This window comes from Urocitellus parryii, chromosome 12 (assembly GCF_045843805.1).
Source record: "Urocitellus parryii isolate mUroPar1 chromosome 12, mUroPar1.hap1, whole genome shotgun sequence".
NCBI classification, from domain to species: Eukaryota; Metazoa; Chordata; class Mammalia; order Rodentia; family Sciuridae; genus Urocitellus; species Urocitellus parryii.
This window is the reverse complement of record NC_135542.1, coordinates 103,327,404-103,342,509: the sequence shown is the minus strand read 5'-3', so window position 1 is coordinate 103,342,509 and position 15,106 is coordinate 103,327,404. Positions and strand designations below refer to the sequence as shown.

The 15,106-nt window shown below is 34.1% G+C and overlaps 1 protein-coding gene across 3 annotated transcripts in view; it reads right to left on the bottom strand.

Moving 5' to 3' along the window:
- The window catches only part of Kcmf1 (potassium channel modulatory factor 1), a 76,860-nt gene that overhangs the window by 20,688 nt on the left and 41,066 nt on the right, over positions 1-15,106 (bottom strand). For all 3 annotated transcript variants that reach the window (XM_026413803.2, XM_026413804.2, XM_026413802.2), the window contains exons 2-3: positions 13,164-13,331; positions 9,775-9,914 (exon numbers count right to left, since the gene is read on the bottom strand). In XM_026413803.2, the coding sequence (XP_026269588.1) occupies positions 9,775-9,914; positions 13,164-13,331 (308 nt within the window). The remainder of the gene's footprint in view (positions 1-9,774; positions 9,915-13,163; positions 13,332-15,106) is intronic.

Here is a 15,106-nt window from a genome sequence, read left to right as displayed (position 1 = left end):
ACTGAGCTAGAGCCCCAGCCCCTCATTACTTCTATTTTTGATAACTGCCATTCTGCGTGGAAAGGATGGAATCGCAGTGTGGTTTCAATTTGCTTTTTTCTAATTGCTAGAGAAGTTAAACTTTTTCATATATTTGTTGACCTATCATATTCCTTCTTCTCTAAAGTGCATGTTTATTTTCTTTGCCCATTTACGGATTGGGTTATTTGTTTTTTGTTTTGATTTGGTGTTAAGTTTTTTGAGTTCTTTATATACTCTGGAGATTAACTCTGAGATGCAGGTAACAAAGATTTTTTCCCATTCTGTAGATTCTCTCTTCACAATCTTAATTGTTCCCTTTGCTATGAAGAAGCTTTTTAGTTTGATACCATCCCATTTATGGATTCTTGACTGTACTTCTTGCTCTTGAGGAAGTCAGTTTCTAAGCTGATATGACAGAGTTTGGGGCCTACGTTTTCTTCTAGTAGGCACAGGGTCCTTGGTCTTAACCAAAGAGTTGAGTTTTGAGCAGGGTGAGAGAGAGAGAGAGAGAGATTAAATTTAATTCTGTCACATATGGAGTTCCAGTTTTCCCAGCACCATTTGTTGAAGAGGCTTTCTTTCTCCAATGTATGTTTTTGGCACTTTTTCTAGTATGAGACAACTGTATTTATGTGGGTTTGTCTCTGTGTCTTCCATTCTGCACCAGTGGTCTTCATATCTGTTTTGGTGTCAATACCATGCTGTTTTTGTTACTATATCTCTGTAGTATAATATAAGGTCTAGTATTGTGATGCCTCCTACTTCACTTTTCTCACTGAGGATTGTTTTGGCTTTTCTGTGCCTTTTATTTTTCCAAATGAATTTCATGACTTTTTTCTATTTCTATGAAGAATGTCATTGGAATGTTAACAGGAATTGCATTCAATCTAAATAGTGCTTTTGATAGTATGGCCATTTTGACAATATTAATTCTGCCTATCCAAGAACATGGGAAATCTTTTCATCTTCTGAGATCTTCTTCAATTTCTTTCTTTAGTCTTCTGTATTCTTCATTGTAGAGGTCTTTTAACATGTTTCCTATACAAAAATGTAAACCCAGGAGTATGCTGATGTCTTGGGAATTCACAAAACTGGAAATAAAAATAACTCCAAAAGAATCAAAATTGTTCCATTTCTTTATGTTGTCCATAATTCACTCTAGAGGTAAGCATCCATCTTGGCTGGAAGAAATCTCCTATCTTAAGGTCTTTCTATCTTCAGTGGGAATAGTTATATATTCTACTTGTAGATTTTGAGAAAAAAAAGAAAAAGAAAAATAGAAACTGTTTTAAAGATGTAAGAAGCTGAAAACACTGGGGCACAGTAGCACATGCCTGTAATCCCAACAACTCTGGAGGCTGATGAAGCCTTTGTCATCACTAAACTAATTTAACTGTATTAGAAATAATACAAACTCACATAATTCCAGCAACTTGGGAGGCTGAGGCAAGATTGATGCCTACCGCTGCAACTTAGTGAGACCCTGTCTCAAAATAAATAATGGGGAGAGGGGTGAAAGCTGAATGGGACAGAAAGTGACCAAACACTAGCTACTAACAATTTTAGTGAAGAATGAGAAATGAACTCCATCAAAATTAAAGTTTGAGTTATTTACACCCCCCCCTCCAGTAATGGAGACTGAATTCAGTGGTATATGTACTGAGTCACATCCCAAACTCTTTTTATTTTCTGACAGGGTCTCCCTAAATTGCCCAAACTGGCCTCAAACTTGTGATTCTCCTGCCTCAGCCTCCCAAGTTGCTGGGATTATGTGTTCGTGTTATTTGTAGTAAGTTTAAATTAGTTTGATGATAACAAAGCTTTGTATTTTACTCTTCTCAAAGTCATAACCAGTTCGTCAAGCACAGCTGAGTTTGGTAGAACATCCTAGAAAAAAATGATCTCAGCCATGAATGTTGAGGTTGAAATCTTCAAATAATTCTTGTTTAACCAGTATTTTTTTAAACCTGAGAGACAGTGCAGGAAAATAGGGGGTAGTCGGAGAGAAGAGACAAGGCTGGAGACATTTTTTTAAGGTACCGGGATTGAACTCAGGATTGAACAGGGGATTGCACACTCAACCACAGAGCCAAATCCCCAGACCTATTTTGTATTTTATTTAGAGACAGCTTCTCACTGAGTTGCTTAGCACCTCATTATTGCTGAGGCTGGCTCTGATCCTCCTGTCTTAGCCTCCGGAGCAGCTGGAGTTACAGGCATGTGCCACCACACTCCAAAAGGCTAGAGACTTTATAAAAAAACTAATGAGTTACCTAATTACAACTTGTCAACAGTTGCCACTGAGCATCTTCAGTTTATACCACCTCTAATACAGGTCTTCCTAAAAGTCCTGCAACACATTTCTATGCACTGACTGGAAATCAGCTGTCTGGACACTGAACCAGACAAACCAGAATTTCATAGGACAGAGAAGAAAGCTTTTTAGTTTGATACCATCCCATTTATCGATTCTTGATTGTACTTCTTGCTCTTGAGGAAGTTGGTTTCTAAGCTGATAAGTATGATAGAGTTTGGGGCCTACTTTTTCTTCTAGTAGTCAGATCACTGACTGAAAAAAAAAAAAGAACTGAAAATGAAGGTCTCTAATACCTGCTTAGCAGATATTACTTAGCACCTCCCTTCGTATCAGACATACTTGCCACTCTGAAAACTGTCTTGTTCATCTTGCCCTATGGGATTTTATTTCAACACAAAACAAAGTACAGAGCAATAAAATCCCTTCCCCAGAAGCAAGAGAACACCATATTCTCTAGTATTAGGCTCAGATACTAGGCCTAGATTCATGGAAAAGATACTATTACTTTATCCTCATAATAACTTAGATGATTTCTTTCTTGGTTTTCATATCATCTTAAAGAATTTATTTCTTGTAGAAATAGCTTTGCAAGTACTATGATATATAGATACAAGGCTACCCTAAAACAAATATGGAATATCTAAACATTTAAAATAATATTTAAAACATAAAGTATTACTATCTGATTTTAAGCAAGTAAATGTGCTCAATACATATCATTTTTAAACATGCAATTCAAACAAGTTCTAAATACAGAAATAATTATTTGGTAGTGTCTAGCATTCGTAAGGTTCTGGGTTCTATCCCCAGCATTCTCCCAACACCCCTCCCCCTGCCCCCCCCACACACACACACAATGAAAGGTACAGATAGTAAGAAGTATTATACTCTGATTCACAGTGTCTCCAACTAAATGCAATTGAGTAATGTTAATATGGTACTCTTATTTTGGCACTATTGTTAAATAAAATATTTCAACAAAACAATTAGTTAACACTCTTATTAAATAAAATATTGTTAGTTTACAGAAAAGCAGGAAGTATCCAACTGCACACTTTGATAAAGACTGTAAGCAATTAACAATCAATCAATGTCTATTTTTTCTATATCTGGCTTTTAAATGCTTATCTTTTCTGATTATTCAATTATAACAGAAAAATAGGTGACATTTATAAATATTTAATATATAAATAATGTATAAACAATATTTTAAGAAAATACATAATATAAAATTTGTACAAAATATATGATATATATATAATACATATATGGTGGTTCAAACTATTATTTCTCCTAATAAGGAAACATATATTGACAGGTTAGTGCTATATATCGAAATACAAAAATTCTATCTTGATAGACAGCTAACCAAGCACTACATCAATGAGGCACACCCTAAACCCTTCTCCCTAATAAAATTCCCTAAAAAGTCTTACCACATCAGTATAATTCAAACACAATACCACTATGCTATTTCAAAATTAAACTCAATTTCTTGCAAACACATAAAGATTTTCATTCAAAAAGGAGCAAATGAGGACTGGGGCTGAAGCTCAGTGGTAAAGGTCCTGGGTTCAATCTCCAGGAGCAAAAGGGGAGGGAAGGAAAAGTAGCATTAAAATGTACCAAGCAAACCTAAAAGGCTGTAGACTGGTCTAACTCCTTTTCTGGAGAGTAATGAAAACAAAGAATAAATAACTGAAATAAAAAATAAAAAGCAAAAAGGTCCCAGCAGTGAATTAATACAAAACTGCTGTGATTATAAACAGAATGTGTTATAATTGTTTACAAGTAAGCCTAAAGTTACTTTTACCTCTTAATCATAATTATTTAATAATAAATAATTATGATTAAGGACTACAACATTGTTTTAAAAATTATCCTTCAGTAAACTTTACTAGCTCTGTCAGCTCAGTAAACATTTACAATGATGACAGTGATATTTTCAGCGATTCATCCTCTTGCTTCTAAATGTTCCAAAAGGATGCTGGCTAAAAAAATGTTACTCTTGAGTCCTACAAGGAGGTGCAAATTAGGGGTTTAGAGGACCAACAAAGGTAGTAAGGGAACAAAATCAAGACAGTGAATTAGGCATTTAAAAAAAATGTTAAGAGAAACAGAAAAGGAGACATAGCAAGTTGTCATGTGAATATAATTGCCCACCCAAACAATGTGATTCAGGAGTCTTGCTAAATTGTCCAGGCTGGTGTCAACTTATAATCCTCCTTCAGCCTCCCAAATCACTGGGATTACAAATGCATGCCACCACACACAGCTATGAGTCACTCTTGAGCTCCATAATGCAAATAAAAATGTTTGATTTACCACAACTAGAAAAACAGTGTGGAGTAAAGGGGGACACTTTGACATTTATATATAATTGTAACACATGAAGTCCAGAAAACTTCACCTGAAGATTTCTAGAGCTGAGAAGCAAATTCCACCAAGTAGTGGGATTCAAAATCAACACACAAAAACCAATAGCTTTTCTATGCACCATTAATTAATCCACCAAAGAAATCTGGAAAACAATTTCATTTACAACAGCAACCCCCCCTCCTCCCCAAAAAAAAAAAACACAACCTAGGAATAAATCTAACCAAAGAGGTGAAAGACCTTTAGAATGAAAATTTCACAATATTTAAGACAAAAATAAAAGATACTAGAGGATAAAAAGACCTTCCATGTTCATGGCTAGGCAGAATTAATATTGTTAAAATGGCCATATTATCAAAAGCAATCAGGGGGCTGGGGTTGTGGCTCAGTGATCGAGCGCTCGCCTAGCACATACTGGGCACAGGGTTCAATCCTCAGCACAACATTTTAAAAAAGAAGGGGCTGGGGATATAGCTCAGTTGGCCCCGGGTTCAATTCCCAGGGCCAAAAAAAAAAAAAAAAAAAAAATGGGGGCTGGAGCCCAGGCTCAGTTGTAGAGCGCTTGCCCAGCCACAGTGAAGCACTAGGTTCAATTCTCAGCACCACATATAAATTATAGGTCCATTAACAACTAAAAAAAAATTAAAAAAAAATGAAATAAAAAGCAATCTACAGATTCAATGCTATATCCATCAAATACTAATAACATTCTTCACAGAACTAGAAAAAAAATTCCCTAATATTCCCTAATATGGAAGAAGAAAAGACCCAAAATAGCCAAAGCAATTCTGAGCAATAAAAGCAATGCTGGATGCATCACAATAACAAATTTCAAATTATACTACAGAGTTACAACCACAAGAATGGGATCCTAATTAGAATAAGTTATATTCCATGTATGTATAATATTTCAACATATACTGTCATACCTAAAAAGAACAATAATAAATTAATTTTAAAAAGAAATACAGATAGCCAAGAAATGCACAAAAAAAAATGTTCAACATCTTTAGCATTTAGGGAAATGCAAATCAAGATATCACTGAGATTTCATCTCACTCTAGTTAGAATGACAATCAGCAAGAATACAAGGAATACTAAATGCTGGTGAGGACATGGGGAAAAGGTACATTATACACTGTTGGTGGAACTCTAAAATGAGTACAACCACTAAGGCAATCAGTTATAGAGTCTCCTCAAAGCCTAAGGAATAGAACCGCTGTATGGCCCAGGTATACCACTGCTGGTATTTTTCCAAAAGAATTAAAGTCAGCATACGAGAGTGACATATGTACACCATGCTTATATCAACACAATTCACAACAGCCAAGTTATAAAACCAGCCTAGGTATTGTCAACAGATTAATGAATAAAGAAACTATGGTTTATATTTATATACATAATGGAGATTTATTTAGCCATAAAGAACAAAATTATGTCATTTGCAGGAAAATGGATGAAATCAGAAAATATCGTGTCAAGCAAAATATGCCAGATTCAAAGTCATGAGTTATATGTTCACTCTCATATGTGGAAGCTAGAGAGAGAAAAAAAAAAAATTAAAGGAAATTCAGGAAAACACAAGGGAGACCAGAAGAATTGAGAAGGGGGGTTCGGGGGCAGTGGGACAGAGTTAGGAAAAGGAGAGGTGCTGGGAATTGAAGCTGATCAAATAATTTTATGCATGTGTATGAATATGTTACAATGAACCCCACTATATTCTTTGAAGCAAATTAAGGTAACTCAATCAAGAATTATACAGCCATTTAAAATTATTTCTCAATCAGCTTTTAAAGACAGAAAATAAGCAGAAAAGAAATAATGTGAAATATTAGCCCAAATGTACACATAAAACTTAAGATTATCTTAATATATAGTATGATTGATGCCTGGAATAAGTATCAAGATTTTAATATTTGCCCCTGCCTAGAGAAATCACAGGATATTTTCATTACTTTTTTTTTTATAGTTTGTGTTTTCAGCATTTTCTGTTTAAAAATTCATTCTATTTATAAGTTGATAAAATTTTAATATAATCCTGGGCTGGAGCTGAACCTCAGTGGTAGAGTACCTGCCTCGCATGTGAGGCACTGGGTTCAAATTTCAGTACCACATAAAAACAAATAAATAAAGAGATATTGTGTCCATCTACAACTAAAAACTAATTTAAAAAAATTAATATAATCCTAACTCTATAAGTCCTTTAGTGCACCAATATTCATTTCACTTGTCATTTAGTTTTTCTTTGGAATACTTCTTGTTTGTCATTTTCTGCTTTTATCATAAAACATCTTAAATCCTAATGTAATCTAATATAAACATTCAAAATGTAAAAAAGAAAAAAATGGCATTAATTCTTTAATGAAGGTTATTATGAAGGTGAACTGGGTGATATATGTAAAGATCTTTTAAATAAAACAGTTACATCTTTTAAATAGTAGCTATAAATTTTTTTATAAAAGAAGGAAATAAAAACATAACAAGTTGCTATGTGAATATAATTGTTCACAAACAATGTGATTAACTCTATTTTTCCTCACTTGCTACATATTTGTACATGCACACAATATATATAAAGATATAATTTAGTAAATACTGTTACATAGTACCAGGACAGTTCTACCAGCCCTTTTTTCTTAAATTATTGAGACAGAGTCTGCTAAGTTGCCCAAGATGGCATGTTAGAACCAATAACAGGTTTTGTACATGTACAGAAAGGTATGTGTGTCATGGGCACTAATTCTTCAGAATGGACACTAGCCACTGAACCATACTTGAATACTACTCTTGCTGAAATGCCAATTCTGGCATTAGGATATGACCCACAGATTCAAAGAAGCAAAACAAAAACATGTAACTTTATATCAAAGATCCTGTCTGCTTGCCATTTTTTACTTTAAAATGAAGAGGTATGGTATGGGTAGTTACAAAGGTAAGTAATACTCAAGCCAAGGCTAAGGGTGAATGAGGAGAAAGAAATCCTTTAAGTATTTCATAAAACCAATATGAAAAATTAGAATGGTGACTGTTTAAGCTATGTACCAAAAGCTTAGAAACTCAGTGAAGGTGAATAACTGAACACAACTTATAGGGTACAGAACACAAAACCATTTGTAAATGGTGGGTATTTAATTTTCAAAGTGTGTATCAGATATATTGAAATATAAATAAATTTTTGAATATTTGTTTTCAGGAAAAAGAACAAAGTTGCTGGGTATTAATTTTTGATTTATAAAAATAAATAATCTGTTTTTCACCCATGGAAGGGATTTTGTTGGTACACTACAATTAATATGTTGCTACATATTTGTACAGGCACACAATATAACGATATAATTTAGTAAATATTGTTGCCTAGTATTTCTCTTTCCTTCTTCTTCTTCCTCCCCTTAGTCCCTTTTCTCTACTTTATGGGTCTCCCTTTGCTTTTCCCTTGAGATTTCCCCCATACACCTTTCTTCTTCTTTTTTTTTTTTTCTTTTTTTTTCTTTTCTAAATTTCACATATGAGAGAAAACATTACCCTTGGCTTTCTGATTTTGGCTTATTTAGCTTAGCATAATGATCTCAAGTTCCATCCATTTTCCTGCAAATGATATAACTTCATTCTTCTTTATGGATGAACAAAATCCCATTGTGTATATGAACCACATTTTCTTTATCCTTTCATCAGCTGATAGACACCCAGACAGGTTTCATGGAAAGGATTTAAATCTCCACTTAATTCTCTAATTTTGTATGTGAAAAACTAGGTAGTTGTCCTACCCAACAGGGTAATGAAAGTACTACACTAGGAACTATTGGCTTATAATTATCTTAAGAATACAAAAAGGGAACCTCCTGCTCCTCCCACCTCTTGCCTTACTGTATCTAGGTAATTAATGTGATAACAGTGCTCTGAGGCTCCCCAAAATATAAAATGAGAACATTTCTGACCTGTAGACAATAAAATCTGGCTTGAGGACCATAAAAATAAATTCACCAATTGTTTAAACTATAAGTTTATGACAATGTTAAGCACTTACCTGGTGGTGTCCATGAGAATAAAGGTAAATGTTTTAGTCTAAATATGAGAGTTGTAACAGAGTCAAGGAGAGACCCTAAAACCCAGAGGGCCTCTGGCTGAGTTCAAATACCTGCATGTCCTTGAAATGGTACTTTATTTGTTCCAAGTACATGGAGAGGCTTATTAGTTTATATATATGCAATTGTTTGTACCAAAATTCCTCAAATTCATTACCTACAGTTCCATATACAGTCTTCATTTACCTCTTATTGGCAATAGTAAAGAGGTGGGAGAGAGACTCTTTTGTGTATATTCATTATTTCTTGAAAAAAACTCCAAAAGGGAACTGGGGTTGTGGCTCAGTGGTAAAGTGCTTGCCTAGCACGTGTGAGGCCCTGGGTTCAATTCTCAGTGCCGCATATAAATAAATAAAGGTCTATTGACAACTAAAAAATAGATATAAACTCCAAAAGGCTTTTAAGGTAACACTTTGTGTATTATTCTGTGTCTCTGACTTTACATTATTGAAAAAGATTAGGAAGGAAGAAGTGAGGGACTGCATAGAGTTCTTGCTTAACAAACAAGATTTGATCTGATGAAAAAACTAAAGAAGTCAGTGATCCACTACAATGAGTGGACAATGGATTACTGTTTAATATACAACCATAGATTTTTAAATATCCTGTTAAGAGTTCCTTATATAAGAAAAATGAAGTTTGTAGTAATATGAACAATACTTAAAAAGAGATGCACTGATGGTTGGCTGGGATCTGTTCAACCTTTTCACAGAGCATTTAATAAAGCTCTTCTGAATTTGGCCAAGACTTCATGCTATGCTGTCAGCAACACAGTAATTAAAGGTTAAGATGAATAAATATCATATGAATGCAGCCTCCTCAAGTTGTAAAATTTCTGTTAAAAGATAATTTTAATAAATATAATGTAAACACTATCAATATACTAAGTAAGAGATAGATGATAATGACCTTACTTTATCAATGTTAGGAATAACATTCTTCACAATATCATTTTAGACAAAAGACTGCTTCACATACCACTTCTGTTGATGTTTCTGCATGTTCAGAAGTAACATGTTCTTGAAGAGATGTCTCTGTGTAGCCCATTTTTCCACAATAGGGACAAGTAAAAGACTGTGGCTGCTCTACAGAGAAAGCTTCCCCACCATAGTACAAATCTGAAAAATACAGTAGAATTGAGATATAATTATTAATAGATTTTAATATATAAAAAATAACCATGTTACAATAAAGAAAAAAGCTCATCTGAATTATCCACCTCACTCTGCCATGGAGTGCTTAAATCCCTCTTTGTTTACATTTCAAACATTTTTATTCCCACAGGGCAGAAGACTACTCTTCCCAAAAATTCTTTCCCTAGATAACCTACTACACCTGGCAAAGAAAACAAAGCAAACTACTTTCTCCCTGCTATAGTTTGAAAATCCCCCTAAGGCCCATGTGCATAAAGGCTCATTGACCAGCCTGTGGTGCTAGCGGGATGGGTCATTGAGGATGTGCCCTTGAAGGGAGGTTTGGGACCTTAGCCCCTTTTTCTTTCTCTTTGCTTCCCAGCTTGTCATGAGGAGACTAGCCTCCTTCACTATGTGTTCCTGCCATAATGTGCTCCTGCCAACACAGGCCCAAAGCAAAAGGGTCAAATATCCACAGACTGAAACCTCTGAAACTATGAGTCAAAATAAATCTTTTCTCCTTTTAAATTGATAATCTCAGTTATTTTGTCACAATGACAAAAAGCTAATGAACTCCTCTTCATATAATTTTGAAAGTGATTATTCCACATGTGTATCTAATTTAAAGGTAATTAATTTTTCCTTCTCTCTCTACCTTCTGTGGCAACGATAATATCAAGATAAGATTCAGGAAAATGTACTATATACAAGTACTCAGAGGGAAAGAATAGACCTCTATGATCAATAGACAACTACCAGATGCAACTATTTGTCTGCAGAACATAAAATTCTTAGAGCCAAAAGTATCCTAGGCATTCAATTTTTGTGGATATGAACTTGAATAGGGTACTACCACAATATACTCTGCCCAAATAAGTTACAAAAAAACTACCCAGACAGAGTCTGTGGGAATAATCTGTTTGCCTCATTAGTTTATCTTAGGAAATAAGTCTACTTTTCTCCACTTGTAGCACAAAAGAAAATCAAAGTATATTTAATATGCTGTACTACTTCACTACAAAGAACTGAACCCAGGGCCTCATGCAAGTGCTCTGCCACTAACCTACATCCTCAGTCCCCTACATATTTCTTTAACATTAAACAGGTCATATTTAAGAGAATAGCATAAGATAACTTTTATAAGAAGAAAAAAATGGAAGTGTTCACTACATGATACACATTTGTTTATTCTTTAGGGGCTGTAAACTTTCTATATATATATATATATATACACATATATGTGTGTATGTAAATATATGAGAGAGAGAGAGAGAGAGAGAGAGAGAGAGAGAGAGAGAGAGAGAGAGAGAGAGAGACAGACACAGTTTATTATGATAACAAGATTCACCAGGCAAATTTGGGGCAGTTGAGAAGAAAGAAAGAAAGAAAGAATATGTATATAAAAAGAACAGAATTTCCTCACCCAATAAAGGATATCTATCAAAAACCCACAACCAGATGGTGGAATGAGATGGATATCTCATTCTTCATACATGTACCTGAAGTACATATATAAAGACACAAATGGTGTGACTCTACTTTGTGAACAACCAGAGACATGAAAAATTATGCTCTACATTTGTACTAGGATGGAAATGCATTCTGCTGTCATGTATAACAAATTAGAATAAATTTATTTAAAAAAATTATATCACTGGTAAAAGACTGGATACTTATTCCCCCTAAGATCCAAGATAAGGGTGTTTACTCTTGCCACTTTTATTCAGTATTTTACTAGAGGATCTAACCAGAGAAAATGAAAGGAAAAAGTAAAATGACCTAACTATATCTGTAGATGACAAGACCTTGTTTATAGAGAATCCTAAATAATCAAATAAAAAACTATCAGAATTTCAGCAAAAGTGTAGGATACAAGATCTATATATAAAAATCAATTACTTTTCTATACATTTGTAATAACTACTCCAAAATAAAACAATTTTTAATTATAAAAACGAAAAGAAGAAAAAACACTTTGGAATACAATTAAGCAGGTGCAAAATGTATGCTGATAACTATAAAACTTTGTCAAAAGAAAGTATATACCTAAATAAGTAAAAAAGATATCTATGCTCACTGGCCATCAATTTAATTACTATTAATTATTATAGTTATTAATATTATTAAGACTCTCCAAACTAAACTACAGATTAAATACAATCTCCATCAAAATCCCTGGTGGTTTCTTTACAAAAACTGACAAATTTATCCTAAAAAGGAATAAAAATTGGAAGAACCACACACAATTTCAAAACTTACTTTAAAACTATAGAAGTAAAGATAGTGTAGGCCTGGCATAAACAAACATACAGACCAATGGAAAACACTGAATAAACAGAAATAAACCTCATTAATGGTCAATTTACTTTCAACAAAAGTACCAAGACAATTCATTGGCTAAAGAATAGGCTCTTGGTGCTCGGGTTATGGCTCAGCGGTAAAGCACTCGCCTTGCAAATGTAAGGCCCAGGGTTCGATCCTCAGCACCACATAAAAATTAAAAAAAATTAAAAGTATATATATATTTTTAAAAAAGAATATATTCTTTAAAAAGAACAGATTCTTTAATGATGCTGGGGGCAACAAGATATCCAAAAGAACTGGATACGCAAAAGAATAAAGCTGACCCTCTACCTCAACTCCCTATACAAAAAATTCTGCCAGGCAGTGGTATGTGCCTATAATTACAGCTACTCAGGAGGCTGAGGCAGAAGTATCCAAAGTCTAAGGCCAGTCTGGATAACTTTGAAATGCAAATCAAAAGCACTTGAGATACTACTTCATATCCATTAAGAAGGGCTATGACCAAAAAAAAAAAAATACTAATAACAAGTTTTGGCTAGGTAAGAAATTACAGCAGAAATATTATAGCTTTTCTTATAGATGAACAATGACCCCTAATAAATTGTAGAAATAATCTGCATTCTAATAACTAGACCAAGAACTAGTACTTCTGTGCTGCTGCTGAGAAAAGTTTGATTTTATTCCTTCTTTATTAAAGCACTTTTCTATTTCATACCTTGCCAGGTATGTATTTATTGAAATGGCTTCACAAAAAAGTAAACTATGATTTAGAGACAGAAATACTTAGAATACAATGGCCCAATTTATTTTTAATGCATTTTAGCCACCATATTTGCCATTAAAGATAGTTTTAAAACATTTTGCCTTTGCTTCTTCATGCACACATAAAATTCTAAATGACCATTTATTAAAATTTTTTTAAACACTTACCAAAATCTACTCTTGTTAATATGCACTGCATTGGGTGGTCAGTTGTATGCCTTGTTGTTGTTGCACCACTTTCATAACAAGATGCACAAAGATCGTAATCGTAGCAAATTAAACACTTGTATCTGCGACCTCGAAAATTGCCTTTTAAACATGCATCACAGCTGACACCTATAAAAAAAATACTTAATTAGCAGTTATAAAGGTCACTTTTCATTTCATTTTTATAAGTGTTTAAGATTAATTTTACCCCAAGTATCCCTTCCAAATGACTAAAAACAACATAATAAAATGACATGGGAATTTCCAGCAGTATGGTATATAGCAAATTTATACTCCAAATAAAAATAACTTAAAAGTCTGGCATGGTGGTGGACGCCTGTAATCCCAGCAGCTCAGAAGGCTGAGGCAGGAGGATCACAAGTTCAAAGCTAACCTCAGCAACAATGAGTCACTAAGCAACTCAGGGAGACCTGTCTCTAAATAAAATACAAAATAGGACTGGGAATGTGGCTCAGTGACCAAGTGCCCTGAGTTCAATCCCCAATAATCCCCCCATAAAATGTGAAAGTCCCTCAAATAAATGTCGTGATAGGTTAACAAGAGAGTAAAAACCAAGGTAAGGAGAAACTGGTAACTAAAGTATTAAAAAGAGCTTTCAGCCCAAGAGCATTTGCCAAAGCAGGTAAAAATCTGAGTTGAGATTTTTTTCCACACATTTTTTTTTATTGGAGTCTTCTAGTCATTTATAATGACAGGATTTGTTGTTACATATTCATACATGCATACAATATATCAATATAATTTGGCCAACATCACTCCCTTGAACGTGTCCCACACACACACCTTCACCCCCTTAGTCCCTTTCTTGTTTGGAATTCTTTGATTTTCATGTTTCTTTTCCTTTTTCCTCTCTATCTTTCACATATGAAAAAAAAGCATAAAATCCTTGACCTTCTGAGTTTGACTTTTTTCACTTAACATAATGATCTCTAGTTCCATCAATTTTCCTTCAAATGACAATTTCATTTGTCTTTATGGCTGAGTAAATGAGTTTAGATTTCCATAGCATTGTAGGACAAAGAGTAAGAAACAAAGATTAAAAGCTGGTAAAGGTGGGTATGTATAAGAAGTTTCCTCATAAAACTGAGACCTTAATATACTCTCAATATATGGGTGAGAAATCCTCCTAAGGTAATTACAAAAATTCCTCTAGTGAAGCTCCCCCATTCCCACATAAAGGATAGGCGGGGGGGGGGGGGGGGGGGGGGATAACAACAACAACCAAAAAAAAAAAAAAAAAAAACCCTGAAAAATTTTAATCACAAAGCAGTCCTCTTACAAGTTTAGAGCCCAAATTATACCATTTTTAAAAACCTGAGTGAAGAATTTAAAGTTGCCAGGTGTGGTAGCACACTCCTATAATACTAGTAACTTGAGAGGCTGAAGCAGGAAGTTCCTGACATCAAACCAGCCTAAATTCTGACAAATTAGTCAGAATTTGTCTCAAAATAAAAAATAAAAAGGGCTGAAGATGTAGCTCAGTGGTAAAGTGCCCTTGGATTTAATCCTCAGTACCCAGCCCCCACCTAAAAGAATTTAAAGCCCATCTTTATTAGTATTGCCACCAAGATCTGGCAGGAATAAACTTCTGAGGAATGAGTAGGCTTTAACTCAGCAAGAAAACAGAAGAAATAAAGCTACCTCAGAAAGAACTAGCAGAACTAGCAGATTCAGATTGTCACAGTTCATACCAAAATTGGATAACAAGTAACAATTCTTAATACATTGAAAGAAAGAAGATTGAAGAGGCAGCCTGCAGATCTACAAACGAACCAAAGGACTTCAAATTTTTTAAAAAACTTAAATTAAAAGTTAAAACTCAATGGGCAGGTTTAACAGTATAAAGTCTTTTACTTATGTGTGATTTGCCTGTTTATGCAGAA